The sequence below is a fragment of the Peromyscus maniculatus genome, chromosome 2 (assembly GCF_049852395.1).
Source record: "Peromyscus maniculatus bairdii isolate BWxNUB_F1_BW_parent chromosome 2, HU_Pman_BW_mat_3.1, whole genome shotgun sequence".
Lineage (NCBI taxonomy): Eukaryota > Metazoa > Chordata > Mammalia > Rodentia > Cricetidae > Peromyscus > Peromyscus maniculatus.
Genome location: NC_134853.1, coordinates 155,239,299 through 155,251,568, shown reverse-complemented (window position 1 = coordinate 155,251,568; position 12,270 = coordinate 155,239,299). Strand labels below are relative to the sequence as shown.

The window sequence follows — 12,270 nt, the reverse complement described above, 5'->3', positions numbered from 1 at the left end:
GCCCCCTCCCTGTGCCCCCCTCCACCCTCTGCCTACAGGATTAGCTCCCAGAAGCCCCAGCAGCAGGGAAGCTGGGCAGATGTGCCAGAGTAGTGTTGGATACTCCATGTGACCTCAGAAGCTATAGATGAGGGGGTGGGGGTGGGAACTCTCCCTCCAGGAATCTCTGTGGGCCCAGGGTAGAAAAGAGGTGACAAAGGACAGCCACCAGGATCTGACCGACAGGCCTCTAAGACCCTTTTGAGTAGGTTCACCTGTCTGAGGAGCATAGGGTGAGGCCTCACTATGAAATGTTCAGGAGCACCACTGTGACCTGGGAGTGGCACTCTCTTGGTTTCTTTGTAAATGAGGACAATAATAACCTCACCTAATTAAGCAGCAGGGTGTTGTAAAGCAAGAAGCCTGGGACCTGGCGCCCAGGAAGGGCTCTGCCAAGGCTGGCTCTCATGAGCTGGCTTTGGTATCAAACCCCGGACCTGATCCTAAGGCTGGTTTTAGATTTTTCTTAGTGGACTTTCTGGAATGTCAGAGGACAGCTTGCCAGAGCTGGTTTTCTCTTTCCACTGTGTGGGTCCCAGGGATTGAATTCGGGTCGTCAGGCTTGATGGCAGCCACCCTTACCTGCCCAGCCATCTTACAGGCCCTGTGTCTTTGACCTGCACTGCAGTTGCACAAAGCAGAAGCTATTCCGTCCACAGAAGCTGACGTCCAGAGAAGTGAAGTTCCCAGGAAGGGCCAGGGCTAAGGTTGGAGCACCGGAGCCCCCCGGGAATCTGACCGACCATGAGGTCCTCCAGGGCGAGCATAGCATGTCAAAGCTAGGCCTGATGATCTGAGTCAGCTCTCTGCAGCGAGCCTCCCCTTCGGAACACCCACCAGTCTTCTGCGGGGCTCCTCCTGGATACTCCACTTGGCCCAGCTCTGGAAGCAGCTATTTCTCACCTGCAAGCCAGGGTTATTCCCAGTTCAGCCAGAAGAGAATCCACACCATGTCATACAGAAATGTCACCACGAGGTGGCAGCAGATGTACATGGGTAAGATCTCGGTCCCAGCTTGCTCCTGTATTTTACTAGAGAATCGCTCTTCAAGTTCTGTACCCAAGAAACAAGGAGGATCACACACACACACACACACACACACACACACACACACACACACACACACACACACACACCAGCCAGGAAGGGAGGAATTATCTATCCTCTTTCTGCATGAGATATATCATCCTGGCTGTCTCTCCCTCTAAAGTATTTTCTTTTTAATTATGTATTTGTGTGTATCGGTGTATATAGCTTTGTGCACATAAGTGTAGTGCCCTGTGGAGTTCAGAAGAGGGTGTCATATCCCCGGAAGATGGAGTTACAGGTAGCTGTTGGCTGTCTGACATGGGTTCTGGGAGCCAAACTCAGGTCCTCTGCAAAAGCAAGTGCACCACAGAGCCATCTCTCCACCCCCTCCACCACCACCACCACCACCACCCCCACACCGCTGTCTCTTGATTTTGGGGGAAATGTAAGTTCCTTGGACTGCACAGTTTAGGCTCCACCCATTGCAGGACCCCCGGGCCAGACCACAGAGTTCAAACCCCCGCGGTGCTCTTTAGTAATGGTGTGACTTTGATCAGATACCGTCTTTTCTTGGACCTCGAGCCGTGCATGGGTGATAAAGACACTGCCCTAGTGGTGTGGGAGCAGAAGCTGAGTAAGACAAAAGTCACAGGTAGAGCTGGCGGGCCGCTGCATACCAGGAGTGCCTGAGGAAGTCACTGTAATTATCACTCTTTTGTGGGCCTCTTCTCAGCGGGGAGATAACATTCAAAACATGGGCTGGAGAGATTGCACAGTGGTTTAGAGCCTTGGCTGTTCTTCCAGAGGGCATGGATCCAATTCCCAGCACCCACATGACGGCTCACAACTGTCTGTAACTCCAGTTCCTGGGGATCCAATGCCAGCTTCTGGCCTAAAGAGGTACCAGACACAGAGGTGGTGCATGTATACATATGCAGGCAAAATACTCATACATATTTAAAAAAGGAGAAGAAGATAGAATGTAAAGAGGTGTGATGAACTGAAATGAGTTTTCTAGCTGAGATTCCTAGCCACAAACACATGTGGGAAGTCGCATGGAAGGCCCTGTCTGTCACTCAGAGCAGTCACAGCTGTATGTTACTACATTCACTCGAACCAGGTACTGGAGGAAAAGTGCAGCATCTGCCCCCGCCACGGCGATCTGATGACAAAAAAGAGCTGAGAAACATGTCCAAGGAGGCACCGAACACAAAGTTCAAAAGTACAATTCAGGGCCAGCAAGACATTCGGTGGGGGCAGGTATGTGCTGCCCAGCCTGACAATTGGAGTTGGAGCCTCAGGATGCATGCACACACATAAATAACTAAAGCAAAACGTTTTAAGATTCCTTTTTAAATGTATATGTGTGTGCCTGTGTGTGTGTGTGTGTGTGTGCATCCCACATGTATGCAGGTACCCAGGGAGACCAGAGAAGGGTGTTGGACCCCCTGGAGCTGGAGCTGCAGGCAGTTGTGAGCCTCCTGATGTGGGTGCCGGGAACTGGGCCCAGGTCCTCTGCAAGAGGGGTGTGGCGGCTGATCTTAGTCATCAACACAACACCTGGGAAGAGGAACCCTCAGCTGAAGAATTGGCTCTACCAGGTTGGTCCATGGGCGCTTTCTTGTTTGCTAACTGATGTACAAGGGCCAGGTTCACTGTGGGCAGCAGCATCTCTGGGAAGTGGGCCCGAGCTTTATAAGAAAGGTAGTTGAGGGCTAGATATAGTGGTGCACGCCTTTAATCCCAGCACTCAGGAGGCAGAGGCAGGTGGATCTCTGTGAGTTCAAAGCCAGCCTGGTCTACAGAGTGAGTTCCAGGCCAGTTGGGTCTATATAGTGAGACTCTGTCTCAAAAGAATAAAATACAAAGAAAGGTGGCTGACTGAGCCAGTAGGCAGGGTTCCTCCATGGTCTCTGCTTCAGATCTTGAGCAGATTCCTGCCTTGGTTTCCCCTGATGATGGACTGTAAGCCAAATAAACCCTTTCCTTCCCAGGTTGCTTTTAATCATGGTGGGTTTTTTTTTTTTACCACATCAACAGTCTAGTGCTGGGCTGGTTACCTCAAGAGAAGGAGAGAAGGTGTTTGCTGTTTATTTTATTTATTTATTATTTTGTGTATGTGTTCATGTGTATGTTCACGACAAGTGTGGAGGTCAGAGGACAATTTGCAGGGGTCAGTTCTCTCCCTGAACCATGTGAGTTCTAGAAATTGAACTCAGGTTGTCAGGGTAACCTGGTGGGAAGTGCCTTAACTTGATGAGCCAAAGAGAGTGTTGTTTTGTTGTCTTCTTTTTGGAAATACTGGGGATTGAACCCAAGACCTCATATATCCTAGGCAAGTGCTCTACCACTGAGCTCCATCCCTAATGCAGGAGAAGTTGTTATAAAGCAGCTTTGGCTTTCCTGGCTCTCTTTTACTTCCTTTCTCACCAAGTGATGTCTCTATGTATCTCTGTCTGTCTGTCTGTCTGTCTGTCTCTCTCTCTCTCTCTCTCTCTCTCTCTCTCTCTCTCTCACACACACACACACACAATGAGTTGCTATCTTCTTTGAAGTCCTCACAAAAAGCTACTGTTAGCATCACGTTCTTGGATATTTCCAGTACTGTGAAATAAATGAAGCTCTTTTCTTTATAAGTTCCCAGGCTTCGGGCATTTTGTGAGAGCAGCAGCAACAACAAAACCAGACTCACACACAGGGTGAAGACACATCAGCAGAGGCTAGCCTATTTCAGTTGCATTCAGTGAGGGTATTGGTAGTATAGTTAGACATGGTGGAAAAAGTAGAGTCATTCCTTCTTGACCTGAGTGGCCTCCTGGAGAAGTTCCGGCGTCTGCTGGTCCACCGGCGGCGGCGGCTCATTTTATTCCATATGATGAACATCTGATTTTCCAAGACGTTCAGCTTCATCTCACTGAACAACAGCCGTTCAAGGACCTTATCCTGGAGGGCGAAGCAAGCATTCATCTTCTCCAGCTCTTTGTTGTTCATGGCAGTGTCGTTGGGAAAGAGTAATGGAGCCACCGCTGTTGGTTCGGCCACCTCCTAAGAGCCCCGTCAGGAGAAAAGAGTCAATTCATAATGATAATTCCTTCCAACATAGAACATCTGCTCCAGACCAGGTTAATTTTAATTTTCATCTTTGGGACAGGCTCTCATTTAGCTCAGGATGGCCTGGAACTCACTACATAGCCCAGGATGACCTTGGACTCCTGATCCCTCTGCCTCTACCTCTCCAGTGCTGGGGTTACACATGTACATCTAGTTTATGCAGTGCTGGGAATCGAACCAACCCCCACCCCCCCACCCCCCCACCCCACCCCCACCCCCCCACCCCCGGCTTCATGCATGCAAGGCTCTACCAACTGGGCTACATTCCCGCCCTCCAGGCTATGTAATTAATACTCAGGCCCTCCACCAAGGAGAGAGCATCTTTGCCATGATTTGTGGTTGGGAGAATTGGGATCCAGTGAGGGAAAGTCACTTTCTCATCACCCTACAGCCAAAACTTCCTTCTCCAAACATCTAAGACCCAGGGGTGTCTTTGTTTCATAGGAATGATCAGCAGTTGTAGAAGACATAAGTCCTGTGGATCGACAAGATGGCTCAGTGGCTAAAGGTTCTTGCCAAGTCAGACCTGAGTCTGATCCCCAGGACCCACCCAGTGGAAGGAGAGAGCTGACTCCTGCAAGTTGTCCTCCCAACATGCACCTTGGCACAAGATTACCCACACACTTTAAAGAAAATGTTAAGGCCCTTGGCATAAAGACTCTGTCTTTTTGGAGACTCTGACTTTTTTGGAGACTCTGTCTTTTTTGGAGACTCTGTCTCCAAAGTCTTCATTTTTCAATATCTTTCTGAGCATTTTGTCAGAATCAGTAAAACCTGAAACTGCAGTGCATCAGTGGTCTCTAGACATCCTCAGCATTCAGTCCTCACAAGTCCTCATGGGCCCCCCCAGTTTATAGTAACATTCCCCCCACCCTTAATCCTATAAACTACTGGTCTTTAACAATTGTACACTTTTAACAGGGTGGTGGTGGTGCATGCCTTTAATCCCAGCACTCGGGAGGCAGCGGCAGAAGGATCTCTGTGAGTTCGAGGCCAGCCTGGTCTACAAAGTGAGTTCTAGGACATCCAGGGCTACACAGAGAAGCCCTGTCTCAAAAACAAACAAACAAACAAACAAAAAACACCAACAACAAAACAGAAAGAAATACTTTAAAACTCTCTCAGGATGGTACCTAGCTCAGGTGGTGGAGAGTTTCCTTGGCATAACTGAAGTCTGGGGTTTGAACTCCAGCAGTATATAATCTAGTTGTGGTTATATAATTCCTATAACACCTATAATTCCAACATGCAGGAGACTGAAGCAGGAGGATCAGGGGTTCAAAGTCAGCCTTGGCTACGCAGTGAGTTGGAGGTCAGCCCAGGCTACAAGAAACCCTACCTCAAGAAAGAAAGTCAAAAGATGAGGGAAAAAATGGTAAATATCACACCAAATTCCCATCTTCCTCATATTAACTTAAGAAATCAAATAAAGTGCTCAGGATGCAGCCCAGTGGGAGAGCAGGAGGGAGGGGGCAGGGAAGGAGGGGAAGGCAGGGCAGAGGGAAGAAGGAAATTTCACAACTACAATTGCAATGTCTGTGAACGTCTCCCCCTGGGGCTCCCTCCCCCCGGTGTCACTTCCTCAGTTAGAGTCCTGAATTGGGTAGTTAGTGTTTTATATGGGTTTTTTTCCCTTTGCAAATGTGTATGTTGATGGTGTGTATGTGTGTTTGCATGGTAGAATGTGTATGAGCATGTGTGTTCATGTGTGAAGAGGCCCCAGGCTGACTTGGGGTGTCTTCCTCAATTATTCCCCACTATATATATATATATATATATATATATATATATATATATATATATATATATATTTGGTTTTTCAAGACAGGGTTTCTCTGTGTAGTTTTGGTGCATGTCCTGTATCTCGCTCTGTAGACCAGGCTGGCCTCAAACTCACAGACATCTGCCTGGCTCTGCCTCCCAAGTGCTGGGATTAAAGGTGTGCACATTGCTGCACCGTGTGTGTGTGTGTGTGTGTGTGTGTGTGTGTGTGTGTGTGTACATTTTTTTTAAAGATTTATTTATTTATTATGTATACAGGAGAGGGTGTCAGATCTCATTACAGATGGTTGTGAGTCACCATGTAAGTGCTGGGAATTGAACTCAGGACCTCTGGAAGAGTAGTCGGTGTTCTTAACCTCTGAGCCATTTCTCCAGCCCTACATTTTTTAAATAACTTATTTAACTTTATTTTATATTCATTGTTGTGAAGGTGTCAGATCCCCTAGAACTGGAGTTACAGACAGTGTGAGCTTCCATGTGGGTGCTGGGAATTGAACCTGGGTCCTCTGGAAGAACAGCCAATGCTCTTAACTGCTGAGCCATCTCTCCAGCCCATCCACCCTATATATTGACAAAGGGTTCTTCCTGAACCCAGAGCTCACCATTTTGGCTGGCCTGGCTAGCCAGCCTATTCTGGGGATCCTCTGTCTCCACCTGCTACAGTCTAAGATTGCAGGTGGACCGCCACACCCACTTGCTTGTAAGTGGGTACTGGGTACCCAATTCCAGTCCTCACATTTGCTCAGCAAGCACTTTGCCTACTGGGGCATACCCCTAGTCCTCTGGTGCTTTTTTATTTAATTTTTTAATTGCATTTTTAGATTTAGATTTATTTACTTTATGTTTATGAGTATGTATGTGCACCTGTGCATGTAGTGCCCAAGGAGATTGGGAGGGGGCATTGGATCCCCTGGAAGTGGAATTATGGATGGAGGAGCCACCATATGGGTGCCTGTGGAATTCAGAAGAGGGAATTTGATCCCTGGAGTTATAAGCAATTGTAAGCTACCATGTAGGTGCTGGGACCTGAACTCAGGTCCTCTGCAAGAGCAGCAAGTGCTCTTAATCACTGAGCTATCACTCCAGCCCCAAATTATTTATTTTATGGGTGGTTTTGCCTGCATGTGGGTGCTGGGAACCAAATCTGGGTCCTCTACAAGAACAACAAATTACCTTAAAGGGTGAACCATCATCTCTCTAACCCATTTGTTCATTTTAAAGAGGACGCTATTTTGCCCTCTCCAAGTAACATCTGGCAATATCTGGATATTTTCTAGGTTGTGACAAATGGAATGGAAAGTGATATTAGTGTTTCCTAATGTAGAGGCCAGAGAAGCTGCTCAACAATGCCCCCTTCCCTCTTACACACACACACACACACACACACACACACACACACACACACACACGCACACGATCAAGAACCATCCCACCCAGAGATGTCCTTACAGCACTTCCTAGGGTAAGACATCTGCTATAGTGAGGATCCAGAATGTCTCCCAAAGACCCACGAGTTAAATTAAAGGCTCCATCCCTGGTGTATTTGAGAAGTGGCGGAACCCCTTAGAGAAGGACCTTTACAGGCATGCCCTCACCGAGGGTCATGGAACCCTGACTTGTTTTCTTTTCCAGAGCTCCTGTTCACTTCCTGGCCATATGTGCTCAGTTTTGCCTTTTCCACCCCATAACCCATCTGCCAGAGGGTTCAAAGCAATGGATCCACCCAGGCAAGAGTCAGAACCAGAACCTCTAAAACTGTGAGCCAAAAGAAACCTTTTCTTTCTAACATGACTGGTTCAGGCAGAGGTTATAAGTAAAATAAAACTGACACAATTTGTGCATTTCTGATGTCTTCATTATTCTATTTTAGAAAAAAATTATACATTATATATGTACATGTACAGCCATTTAAAGTTTTTGCCTCTTGAGCCGGGCGGTGGTGCACGCCTTTAATCCCAGCACTTGGGAGGCAGAGCCAGGCAGATCTCTGTGAGTTCGCGGCCAGCCTGGTCTACAGAGCAAGATCCAGAACAGGCACCAAAGCTACACAGAGAAACCCTGTCTTGAAAAACAAAACAAAACAAAAAAAGGTTTTTCCACTTGAAATAATTGGTAGTGTTGTGGAAACACGGTGGAAATAGGGGTGTGAGAGTCTGGTGTGGCCCCTATTTCACAGCCGAAGCACACCCTATTGAAGGGATTTATCCACCATCCCAGAGGAAACCCCAGAGCAGGGACTTAGCCCAGAGTCTTAAATTCTTCAGAGACCTCATTATCCTGACGCCCCATTAACCCTCTCTGAGTCCCTCCCCACCCCCACCCCTGCCCCAGCCAGCTCTGAGTGTCCATAACCCACAGTTGAAGCTAAGCACCCTCCTGCTCACCGTCTGGGGCTGGAAGGGAGCCCGACTGAGCTCATGCTTGACCAGCCAGTTGCTGAGCAATAGCAGAAGGAAGAGGAAGCCAAATAAGGCTGGTTTAGAGCTTAGCAGCCAAGCCAAGACTGCTCCTATCGTGCCAGAAGAAGCCAGAAAGCCATGGAAGCTCCTCAGAAGAAACATCAGCTCCCCCAACATGACGGCAAAGAGGGGCCAAGGCCCAGGCCCCTGCTGCAGTGCCCTCCATGACAGGAGGCAGGGCCACCCACTCCTCTGATTCATAACCAGCTCCTCCCCCCACCCTGGCTGTCGCATAACAATAAGTACTCCTATGTCTTAAGGGCTCACTGTGTGTCAGGCATCATCTCAGGACATGTTCATGGCAGCCGAGTGATAGAGGCCTCAGCAGGACCCCTCTCATTGAACATTTCTGGGGGCCCCTTGTAACAAAACAGCCAATGCCACAGACCACCTGCTCTCAGAATGGGGGAGATGGCAAAGAAAACTTATCCATACCATGAAGATAAGGCAAACAGACTGCTGTGTGCACTTTTTTTGGAGGGGGAGCTGAGGATCGAACCCAGGGCCTTGCGCTTGCTAGGCAAGTGCTCTACCACTGAGCTAAATCCCCAACCCGTGTGTGCACTTTTATAGTCACACTAGAACACTGTCAATAAGTCCGTGGAGGTTTATGCTTGATTTACTTTAAAAATTATACTTATACCAGGCGGTGGTGGCACATTCCTTCAATCCCAGCACTCGGGAGGCAGAGGCAGGCGGATCTCTGTGAGTTCGAGTCCAGCCTGGTCTACAGAGTGAGTTCCAGGACAGCCAGGACTGTTACACAAAGAAACCCTGTCCCAAAAAAAAGAAAAAAAAATTATACTTACTATTTGTGTATTCGTGAATATGTGAGAACATTCCACCACGTGGGTCTCGCTCGGGATCCGACCCAGGTTCCCAGCTTGTCAGCAATGCCTTTATCCACCGAGTGGCACTTTCTCCTTGTTTTCGTTTTTAGTTATTTGTGTGTATGTGGAGGCTAGAGAACAACTTTGGCTATCATTCCTCAGGAGCCATCCACCTTATTTTTTTTCCCTAAGACAGGGTCTCTCACCGAAACTTGGGGCTCACCAGTTTGGTTTGAATGTCTGGCCAGCAAGCCCCGGGGATTCTCCTGTCTCCACCTCCCCAGTGCCGGGACCGCAAGTACACACCCCACGCCTAGCTTTTCACGCATGTGCAAGGAATCAAACTCGGGTCCCTGTGCTTGCATGGTGAATGCTTTACAGACAGAACCATTTCCTCAGCCCTTAATTAGCTTCTTAATGTTGATTAGTGACCTTACTCTGTAAAGTTAGATACTAGCTTGCTAAGTGTGCTGGATACTTTGTATTAACTTGACATAAGCTAAAGTCATCTGAGAGGAGGGAACCTCAATTTAGAAAATGCCTCCTTAAGATCAGGCTGTAGCCATGCCTGCAGGGAATTTTCTTTTTTTCTTTTCTTTCTATTTTTTTTTTTAATATTTATTTATTATGTATAGTGTTCTGTCTGCATGTATTCCTGCACGCCAGAAGAGGGCGCCAGATCTCATTATAGATGGTTATGAGCCACCATGTGGTTGCTAGGAATTGAACTCAGGACCTCTGGAAAAGCTAGCTGCCTCTGAGCCATCTCTCCAGCCCCAGGGAATTTTCTTAATTAGTGATTTATGGGGGATGGACCAGCTCATTGGGAGGGGCCATCCCTGGGCTGGTGGTCCTGGGTTCTGTAAGAAGGCAGGATGAACAATCCAGAGAGAGCAAGCCAGTGCGCAGCACCCCTCCATGGCCTCTGCATCAGTTCCGGCCTCCAGGTTCCTGCCCTGTTTGAGTTCCTGTCCTGACTTCATTCAGTGATGGACAGTGGTGTGGAAGTGTAAGCCAAATAAACCCTTTCCTCCCCACGATGCTTTTGGTCATGGTGTTTCCTCACAGCAATAGGAACGAACTAAGACACTAACTTTTTTGATTTTGTTTTATTTTTTGAGAGAGCTCTTTCTATGCAACCAGGCTAGTTTAGAACGTGTGGCCCTCTTGCCTCAGGCGCCTGAGTGCTGGGATTACAGGCATGCGCCACCATGCCTGGCACATGTTAACTTTTTAAAAGTGGAAAAGTTAGCTGCCCCACTTTGAGAATTCCCTGAAAGAATTGGAAGAATGATCCTTTAAAAACTTTTAAACATGATTACACCATTCTCTGTTCATTTACTTATTTATTGCAATACTGGGGATTTAACCTAGGGCCTTATGCATGCTAGGCCATTGCTTCATTTGTGTGTGTGTAAGTGTGTGTGTGTGTGTGTGTGTGTGTGTGTGTGTGTGTGTGTGTGTAGGGGGGGCAGAGGTCAACTTTGAGTGTCATTCCTTGAGGCATCCACCTTGCTTTTTGAGACAGGGTTTTCTCATTGACCTGCCCTCACCAGTTAGGTAGACTGGATGGCCAGGGATCCCAGGAATCTGCCTGTCTCTACCTCCCCAGCACTGGATTACAAGTGCACACAATTAGATCTGTCTCTTTTACATAGGTTCTTGGGATTTGACTGCTGTGGCATGTCTTTCCTATGCTGTGAATATGTGTAGCTCCCATTGGATAATCAATAAAGCTGTTTTGGCCTATGGGAAGAAAGCTTACAGCCAGGTAGGAAATCCAAGCAGAGATACAGAGAGAAGAAGGGCAGAGTCGAGAGAGATTTGAACCTGCAGCCCAAGGAACAACAAGATGTCAGCAGACCAGTAATGCCATGGCCAAGTAGCAACACATAGATTAATAGAAATGGGTTGAGTTATTATAAGAGCTAGCTAGAAAGAAGCTTGAGCCATAGGCCATACAGTTTGTAATTAATATAAACATCTGAGTAATTATTTTATAAGGGGCTGTGGGACCACAGGTGGAAGAGATTCGTCTGGACGTCGGGTCCAGGATTGGAGAAACTTATAGCTACAATTGACCATATGTCCTCAAGCTTGTACAGTAAGCACTTTGCCAGAAGAATTATCTTCCCAAACTCCTCCCCACCTCTCCACCTTGCTACCCCACTGAGTTACACAATCACTGAATTCTGACTGAAGCCCAGGCTCCCTTGCAAGCCAGTTTCAAAAGCAAGGACTTGGAGAGAGAATTGTACACCCACATTCACAGCAACATTATTCATAAATACCAAAAGATAGGCTGGGTGGCGGTGGCACACGCCTTTAGTCCCAGCACTCAGGAGGCAGGGCCAGCCTGGGCTATAGAGCGAGATCCAGGACAGGCACTAAAACTACACAGAGAAACCCTGTCTCAAAAAAAGCCAAAAACAACAACAACAACAATAAAAAACAAAAAAACCAAAAGATAAAGCCAGATGAGGTGGTACAGCTTGTGACCCCAGGTGAAGGCAGAGGATCAGGAGTTCAAGGCCATCCTTCACTATAGAGCAAGTTGGAGGCTAGCTTGGGATATTAAGGTTCTGTCTCAATAAAAAAAGAGGTGTGTGTGTGTGTGTGTGTGTGTGTGTGTGTGTGTATTAGTGAGGTGGCCCAGTAAACCTGTCGAACTGAGTTTAATCACTGAGACCCATATTGTGGGAGAGGAGAACTGACTCCTGCAGTTGCCTATGACCTCCATACCTATGCTACAGCAGGCATACAAACACACAGACACACACACACACACACACACACACACACACACACTCAAATTTTAAAAAATATTTTATTTATTTATTTATTTATTTATTTATTTATTTATTTTTAAGACAGGGTTACTCTGTGTAACAGCCCTGGCTGTCCTGGAACTTGCTTTGTAAACCAGGCTGATCTTGAACTCACAGAGATCTGCCTGCCTCTGCCTTCCCTTTGTTGGGATTAAAGGCGTGCACCACTATGCCTGGCTTGAAAAGCTTTTA

The 12,270-nt window shown here is 47.4% G+C and overlaps 1 protein-coding gene across 1 annotated transcript; it reads right to left on the bottom strand.

The window, feature by feature from the left end:
* Positions 1-3,768: 3,768 nt before the first annotated feature.
* Positions 3,769-8,614, bottom strand: Tex46 (testis expressed 46). The gene is made up of 2 exons (XM_042272107.2): positions 8,346-8,614; positions 3,769-4,113 (listed from the first exon to the last, which is right to left on the bottom strand). Exons 1-2 carry the CDS (start codon positions 8,535-8,537, stop codon positions 3,799-3,801), a joined length of 507 nt encoding a protein of 168 aa, XP_042128041.2. The 5' UTR covers positions 8,538-8,614; the 3' UTR covers positions 3,769-3,798.
* Positions 8,615-12,270: the final 3,656 nt, after the last annotated feature.

Excerpts from the sequence above, each read along its gene's own strand:
- Tex46 (XM_042272107.2), bottom strand. The coding sequence starts at position 8,537 with ATGTTGGGGGAGCTGATGTTTCTTCTGAGGAGCTTCCATGGCTTTCTG. Across the intron at positions 4,114-8,345 it reads CTCCCTTCCAGCCCCAGACG|GAGGTGGCCGAACCAACAGC; the intron begins GTGAGCAGGAGG and ends CGGGGCTCTTAG.